General features: G+C 42.3%; 1 protein-coding gene across 4 annotated transcripts in view; it reads left to right on the forward strand.

Annotated features, from left to right (window-relative positions):
• The window catches only part of LOC308330374 (macrophage-stimulating protein receptor-like), a 22684-nt gene extending 17617 nt beyond the window's left edge, over window positions 1–5067 (forward strand). For all 4 annotated transcript variants that reach the window (XM_080785220.1, XM_080785222.1, XM_080785221.1 and 1 more), the window contains 4 exons: window positions 196–305; window positions 750–915; window positions 1009–1145; window positions 2455–5067. In XM_080785220.1, the coding sequence (XP_080641346.1) occupies window positions 196–305; window positions 750–915; window positions 1009–1145; window positions 2455–2674 (633 nt within the window). In that variant the 3' untranslated portion in view covers window positions 2675–5067. The remainder of the gene's footprint in view (window positions 1–195; window positions 306–749; window positions 916–1008; window positions 1146–2454) is intronic.
• Window positions 5068–8784: the final 3717 nt, after the last annotated feature.

Below are 8784 nucleotides of genomic sequence, written 5' to 3' on the forward strand. Positions count from 1 at the left end.
GTGTTATGTTTCATAATAAGTGCCTCTAATAGATGGATATTCCACCTGAGTTCAAACAATTGTAGGGTTATGAGTTGTAAACTCGTTATTTAATGGTCCTTGAAACATCACTTTTGTGCAGATTCAGAAAAATTGTAATGGGATCAACTTGATATGCAGGTTTTTCATTTTCATGGTTTCACGTTTCTTCCACAGAACCCAACGGTAAAGGACTTGATCGGCTTTGGGCTACAGGTTGCCAAGGGGATGGAATATTTGGCCCAGAAGAAGTTTGTGCACAGAGACCTGGCAGCACGTAACTGCATGTGAGTGTGAATCACACACACTTTGAGAATGTCAGTCAAAGCTGACAAAGGCTTTTGTTGTCAAATCTGTCTGAATAGAAGGAGTATAGACTATATAACCGTATTATTTAGGTTGGTTTGATTTCAATTGATGCTAGTCCACTATGCAGTGATATCTTGTTTGACTTTTTGTCATAGTTTTATTTTGTAGATGACAGATGCCAGGTTCATTGTTTAGCTGATATCCTTTTCTTTCTTTTAGGCACTAGTAGTACATTGTTCTCTCTGCATTCCATTTATGTGATTATTTACTTTGTTGTTTATCAACTACAGTTTAAGCTTACTCTGCTTATTATGATCTCGCTCTGGATAAGTGTCTGCTAAAAAGTAAATTACTAAATTGTAACTTGTAAGACAGGTGAGTGATTGGTGGTTCATTTCCTGTGACATGGGTGGTTGTTGCAGGCTGGATGAGAACTTCACAGTGAAGGTTGCAGACTTTGGCATGGCGAGGGACGTCTTCGACAAGGAGTACTACAGCATTCAAGACCATAAGAAGGCGAAGCTCCCGGTCAAGTGGATGGCCATTGAGAGCCTGCAGACACAGAAGTTCACCACCAAGTCTGATGTGGTAGGTTTATGTAATCCACTTATATTAAATAAAATGTTCCCAAGCATGTTCTGTATTTAAATGATATACTCTATCTGTTAACGCCCATCACAGTGGTCGTTTGGGGTGCTGATGTGGGAGCTTCTGACCAGAGGTGCGAGCCCCTATCCTAACGTGGACCCCTATGACATCACCCATTACCTGTTGAAGGGACGTCGCCTTCTGCAGCCCCAGTTCTGTCCACATGCTCTGTAAGAGACACACACACACACACACACACACACACACACACACACACACACGATGCCACTGCAGCATATCGTTGCTGTCGGGAGGAAACCTTGTATGTCCAAAACAGTTCCTTTTCAGGAAATGGAATCCAATGGAATGGATCCAATGTAGTTATCATTTGGTCATTAATTGAAAAGTATTACATAAAACCCAAGACTTATAAACCCAATCTATATTTGTTACTTTTTGTGACACTGTTGTATGATGATGTACGGCATTAATTTACAAAAACAAACATGAGTTGAAAAATGGAGATACAAGTTTTCTGCCGGACAGTGATGATAGACTACCCTGTTATTACTTCCTTCCTAGCTTATTCATTCATTCAAGGTACTGTAAGTGATATATTTTTGTCAAAATAAGTGTTAAACATTTCTATATTCTGATAATAGTAATCATTGCTATAGTGCAGCAACAGGAGTCTCCCCATCTCTCCAGCTCTTTAGTGAACAGAAAATGCATTTTCAGCCATGGATACCAATTTTATCCAATTAGGAGAAAGAACTCATGCAGGAAATTTGAAGTGATGACACAAAGAAATCGGCAGACAAAATTGGAACTGGAACACTATACATTTGATGCTGATAGATGGGTTCTCTCTCCCGAATGGATGAACTGGCAACCCAGATATTGAAGAGCTGGAAAGAAATGATTACTATGAGAATATAGAGCTTTATATTTTCCTTTAGTTTCACACATTTTGTTTAATGATATGATTAACTTTATAGTCAGTTTGCACAGAAATGTGTTTTGCGACCCAGCGGCCTTGTACATATGCAACACATTACAACCAGGGGGGCAGTCGGACAAATACTTTGAAGAAAAACCCATAGCCCCATGATCGGGATTCCCCTCCCACTCGAGTCAAAATAAAAACCAACGGAGAAGAAGGGGGGAAGTCCTGCCTCGTTGTCTGGGGCAGCCAATGGCCAACTGGGCCCAAACGGATCTAGAAAGATGGCGACTTACAATACAAGGACTGACAGGCTTCATTTTACGTTCATGTTAGACCCGCTTTGTCCATATTTTTTACAGTCTATGATTGCAACACATTTGACATAACACAATAAAATAAAATACAGTTACATACATAGAAACATAAGGGCATGAGAGCAAATAGTTTTAACCAATAAATGTGATCACTTACACCACCTTTAATTAATTTCATTAATCCACTCTTTACAATTAATTTGTTAATCCACTCACTCACTCACTCACTCACTCACTCACTCACTCACTCACTCACTCACTCACTCTGTTTTCCACCAGGTTTTCCATCATGCTCCAGTGCTGGGACCCGGAGCCAGAGTGCAGACCTGACTTCCACAGCCTGGTGCAGGAGGTGCAGGAGATCCAGTCCTACCTGGAAGGGGAGCACTACATCAGCCTGAGCAGTGTCACCTACATCAACCTGGACCAGCCCAAACCCTACCCTGCCCTCAGCGCCTCTGCCGACGAGGCGGAGGCCTCAGGCTCAGACACTGACTGACACATGAGTCTTCTGCAGCGATGCGCAAGCTTTCTATTTTTTTATTTCAAGGACCCCCAATTTGTGATGCATTAGACCACATTAGACCCTGTCTCTGGGACGCCAATCTACACTGTAAAATCCTCAGTGTTAATTTAACTCTGAGAGTGTACAAATGGAACCAAATGGATCCATAAGGGTAATTTTAACTCTGAGAGTGTACAAATGTAGCCAAATGAGGGTCCAGTTGTGCGCTCTCAGAGTTACAGTATAGGGACATAAGGGTCCATTTGGCTTCAGTTGTACACTCCCAGAGTTACAGGTCCATTTGGTGTTGAGAACCAGTGGTCATATAGTACATATCCAGGTGGCCGTCCAAAGCCACAAAGCATCATGGGAAGTGGAGTCCTGAGACAGGCAAGAAGAGGCAAGAACGGTCATCAGAACAGACTTATACCTGCATGAGGAGCTGAAAGCCTTTTCTCTTTCCACGGATGTCGCTGTAGCAGATGTCTCAGTGGCTGAGCTCCTGAAGACCAAAAGACTAATAATATCTCCCCAGGGCCAGAGGGATTCCCCTTTGTGCTACTGTCCTTTCCCCGTGCGGGAGACCCAGGATGGCGTTACATTGGTACCGTGACCCAAATTGGTTTTCCCGGGTTGAGGGGAAGGTCAAAGGGGTTGATTGTAGCAGTGGAGTTGCTGCCTTAGAGAGCCTCTGCCTGAAGACCAAACGTGCCTGAAAGCCAACAGCGTGTGAGACCCGGATTCGTATCGAATCCCGGTCGTTACATTGGTGACCCGGATTGGATTTCCAAAGTTGTGTGTGTGTGTGTGTGTGTGTGTGTGTGTGTGTGTGGGGGGGGGGGTTCTGATCTCTAAACCTTAAGCTTTATAAACTGACTGACTTTGGAGAGTTTTCTTTTTTTCTTGTCTATGGCACAAACTATGGCACAAACCGATGAATGTCTGACATGATGTTGGTGTGTATAATTGTTCTTAATCTGAAGAATATAAGAGACCAGGTTGATATTTAAGGATCGAAAATGAGACGAGCGTTTCAGCAGACATACAAAGATACACTGTACAGGCTGCCAGGTGAATTTTAGATTAATCAAACAATTGAGACCGAACAAGTAGGTTTTCCGATGCCTGGATGCACCACTAGAGGGAAACCAAGACGTTCTAAAACAGAACAACAGGTTCATGTGGTGCTGCAGTAGTGCTCTGCACCACAGTATAAACGAATGATGTGTGCACGTGGTACACACACAAACACACAGCAGCAAACTATGCAGCAGTGACTCAATCTTTTTAATATCAAGGACACTCATTTTGATATGCATTAGATCACCTAGTGGCCACAGAAGCCCATTTGATACCCTTTTTCATAAATTTCATCTACACTGTACATGTACACTGTATGTCTTTCAATCTACACTGTACAATTGTCTTGATTTGTACACACTCAGAGTTACATAAAGGTACCACTGTCCAACTAGTGTCAAGTACTGCAAGGAATGGCATCCACATTTTTTTGGAACTTAGCTTGTGTACTCTGTCCGCCATGACGAATTTGTCCCAGTTTAGCAATGGAGATTATCTCGTTGAGCCATCTCTTGAAACATGAGGAAGTTGGAGACTTCCAGTTTATCAGTAGGCATATACTTTATTTTTGCAGCAACCATACCTGCCTTATTAGCCTTAAGGATCTGTCTTTGGTGGGAAGGAATTAAGGGCCCCTGTCTCTTCAGAGCAAGCAAATATTGCTAAACAGGAACTGGCTGAATATCCTTTCCCAGTTGTCTGGAGAACCAATTAAATATATTTACTCAGAAATTAGTAATTACAGGACACTGCCAGAAATGATGTGACAGAACCAGTCAGAACCAGTGCTGTAGCATTTAAGCAGTACCGCAGATGATTTAAAGAAAACATATTATTTTAATTTTTCTATTTTGAGTATGCATGGTGCTTGCTATTGGATTGGTTTGTGACACATTGTGAGCTCGTAGATCAGCTATTTTTGGCTAATGTTCCCCCCAGAATATGGATGCTGTGCATGTCTGGGCATACATTACAGTATCAACATCAGATTCTCTAGGGCTTATTGTACTGTGTGTGTGCACTGCTGTGCAGGGCTTTTTGTTATTTGAAATTTGAATGTGTTTTTAAAAAATGTGAAAAAACAAACAAACATAAACATTCACCGCTTCACCTACAGTATACTGTAGCTAACTGTTCTAACTGTAGCTAACTGTTCCCAGGAAAAATCTACTATTAGGGTTCTGTTTTTCAGTCTTGGGTTTTATAAGCATTCCATTTTCACACTATCCTCACAATTGTGCTGATGTTACAGGATATGTAGTAATTATTGCACACAGGACAGATAACATAATAAAAGGTCTCCCTTGTCTCGTTTTCCTATACATGTTGTATCCTCAGCCTTATTGAATACTGATTCAGATTATTATTAAAGACTGACGCTTTAATTAAACACCTCAAAATCACACAAATCCTACCACACTCTTACCACACCACCTCAAAATGCTATTCTGATTGTGTTTATCACATATGGCGAGTTCCACACTACAAAATGTTAGTGTCGAAAGCAAAGCCCCAAATAGGGGTTTTTGCTCGATGTGATTGAATGGTTTGAGTTCGTATAATTTCGGGTCCATTGTGCCACATATGCTGCTCATGTTGTGCTGCTCTAACCCATCGGCCTAAACATTCGACCTACTTTGTTATGAGATGCTTTTCTGCATGCCTTGGACTGGTTTGTACTTACTGTTGCCCTTCTGTCAGTTCGAACAAGTCTGGCCATTATTTTCTGACTTACCAGCAAAGCATTTTCCTACACAGAACTGCTGCTCACTGCAGGGTCAGAGTAAGGCCCCAGGCACATCTTCGCGCACAGCCGCGTCAGAAGAACCTGACGCCCGACGTCAACCCCCGGCATTTGATTTTAGACAGCTGGTGGATGGAAAAGAAGCTCCACCTCCGCGGCTGACTGACGCAGAGGAGAGCGTTTCCGGTAATCTGTCCGTCGTGTCAGTCAGCTGTCAAAGGGCCCACCTGTATAGTATACCTCTAACGACATGAACCGCCCTATTCTGAGCATGAATAAGTGAAAATTCTGCAAATATAGCAGGAACCTGACCCCCAGGGGTCCATTGGGTGGTTCCAGTCGGCCCCCAGCTAAATTAATTTAATATGGCATCAAAATCAGTTTAACCACTTTAACCCAGGTTTATGCTTATGGCTATTCGAAAATAGACGATATACACACACTCACAGCCTTTAAGAATTGTGACAAAGTTTGAATAACTATAAGTAACGACAACAAATCTTGTCTCTTCAGATATAGGGATCCATGGCCAAATAATGCATCATGAATTTGGGATCCTTGAGTTTGTGAATCACTGCCATGGATGTGCAGATGAGGGGATGATAAAAGGCAGTGAAGGACAGGCATGGTGGGAGTAGCATTGACGCAGCTCTGAGCTCTGAGCCTCCCCAGACACAAGCAGCACACGTTCTGAAAGACTCTGTCAGCTCACCACCCTCCTGCCCCATCTGTCTATCCAGTGCAATAGGCCCTATATGAATAATTGAAAGACCCAAAGAAGGAATTGTGCGTGTGTGCGTGCGTACGCGCGCGTGTGTGTGTGTGTGTGTGTGTGTGTGTGTGTGTGTGTGTGTGTGTGTGTGTGCATTTTAAAATGGATTTCCTAGTTACAGGGAACAATGGCCTTAGGGAATGATCCCCATTGGGAACGATGCTCTTTGGTAACGATGCCCGTTGGGGCCCCTCTGGTTATGCGATATCCATTTCTGTGTAAGCCTAAGCCATGCCAAAATATGGAGTATAGGCCAATCTACTGTATGACATCAGTACTGACATCATATTGATTACATAGTCAGGGATATGTGGATTAGCAGATTAATCTAAATTTCTGGAGAAACCGCTGTTTGCGGTGAGCCACTGGGAACAAAGACCAATATAATTTCCATATTTTTAGTCACAGCTTCTTTTTTAAGTAGCCTACTTATGCTTCATTAGACAGCAGTTACACCACAGAGAAAAGTCACCACCGGTAAGTACTGTGACATTTTGAGGTATTTTTCTCAAGTATTTCTCTCTCTCTCTCTCTCTCTCTCTCTCTCTCTCTAGGTCGTCCTCAGATGAACCCTCCATTGTCATCTCCAGTCTTCATGGGTTGCAAACGTAGTCATACACCTGCCATGTTGAGGACCATCACAGGTGTTTCAATTTGTCTGAACAGTCTGATTGGTGTAGAACAAATGTATTGTTTTAAACACCTGTTTGGTCATCAACATGGCAGGTTTTACTATACATTTGCAACCTATTTTCTTGAATATGTGGGACGTCACCGGTCATGAGGATGCTGACATATAAGCCGTTACTGCATTAATAAAACATATTTAAAATCGTGTTTGAAATGACCAAACCTGCCTACCGATGATGTCACTGGTAGGCAGGTTTCTGCTGGGTGAAGTGCTCCTTTCGACCATTGCACTTTGACTGGACCCCTCAATGGAATACTAGAGTGAACATCAAAGGCCTGTGCTGTCACAGTCTGTCTCTCCCTCAGTCTGTGACTCCACACTGGCCACTCCCATATCCCATTCCAGCACACCCAGTTCCATTTACACACCTGTCTTCAACTACCTCATCAGCCCAGCAGTGAACACTTCTCCAATCAACCTGCTCCCTATCCACACTTTTCCTGGGCTGTGTGTGCTCCAGTTCCTGTCGATTTGATCCAATGAAAGCCAATGAAACTGGTCAGATGACCAATGATATCCAATTAAATCAATAGGAACTGGACCACACACAGCCCAGGAAAAGTGTGGATAAAACTGGACTCAGTGCAAACACTCATTGTCAGTTCATCATAACCTGTTGTCATGGATGTCCTGCCTGTTCCTGTGTTGACTTTGATGTCATTCTGATTCATGCCTGATTCCTACCTGCATCTCCCATGTAAGATATCTCCTAATTATTTATTAAATACTTATATTATTCTACTCTAGTTTGTTGTGACTTTGCTCCTATGGGTTCAACTCTGTCTGCATCCTTGACAGAATGGACGAATTATATGAAGGTAAGTGCTGGGTGAAGTGCTCCTTTCGACCATTCCACTTTGACTGGACCCCTCAATGGAATACTAGAGTGAACATCAAAGGCCTGTGCAGATGGTCATAATATGTTCAAGTTTACATGAAGGAGAATTATTTACAGACGCCATAAATCAGTTTTCATGTGGCCTTACCACTGAAATCTCTCCAGTGTTGGCCAGTATTACTACAGCAATATTATTTTGTAACTAGTTAAGTAATATTACAATATTATTGATATACTCACTAACTGAAACTGATCACAATTGCCAAAACAGTACTAATATTACAGTTAATCCAAGTAACTTTAACATTTGTCTTTGACAGAGAAGCTTATAATTTATACTCTGTAGCAGTATCACATTTGGGGGAAAAAACCCAAACAAACAGATCAACAGTACAAGTTATCAACATGTTGAGATGCTACAGTATGCTTTTCTAGCTTGTAGATACAGTAATGTAACTAGTCCTTGTAGTACCGGTATGTGAAAGTTGGAAAGATTTGTTGGAAAAGACTTGACACTTCACAAGGCTTAGGTATAAATGTTTTTTTCCAAAAAGTTGAATATCAAAGGAATGGGTAATGGGGGATATAGGAAGGGAGACGAATGGATATGAGGGAAGAGATGAGGAAATCAAGGGGTGGGTGCACGTGACTTTGTTCTGTCTGTCTTTTAGGACATTTAAAGTGAGTGTCGGTCTACGTGCACCTTAGTGAAAGGGTGTGTGCATTCTGAGTTGTATGGTTCAATAGAGAAGCCTGGATCTTGTTTGTTCTGACCTTATTTGGAAAGTGCAGGTGAACGGGTTCCTGTGCATGAGAGTATGCCCTGTGTGTGTGTGTGTGTGTGTGTGTGTGTGTGTGTGTGTGTGTGTGTGTGTGTGTATATCGCCCATGTGATCTGGGGTCCGGGGTCAAACATAGGTGTGTCATGTGCATCTAACCTGAACATCCATGTAGTGTGTGTGTGTGTGTGTGTGTGTGT

Source organism: Protomyctophum bolini, assembly GCF_963924005.1.
Source record: "Protomyctophum bolini genome assembly, chromosome: 2".
Lineage (NCBI taxonomy): Eukaryota > Metazoa > Chordata > Actinopteri > Myctophiformes > Myctophidae > Protomyctophum > Protomyctophum bolini.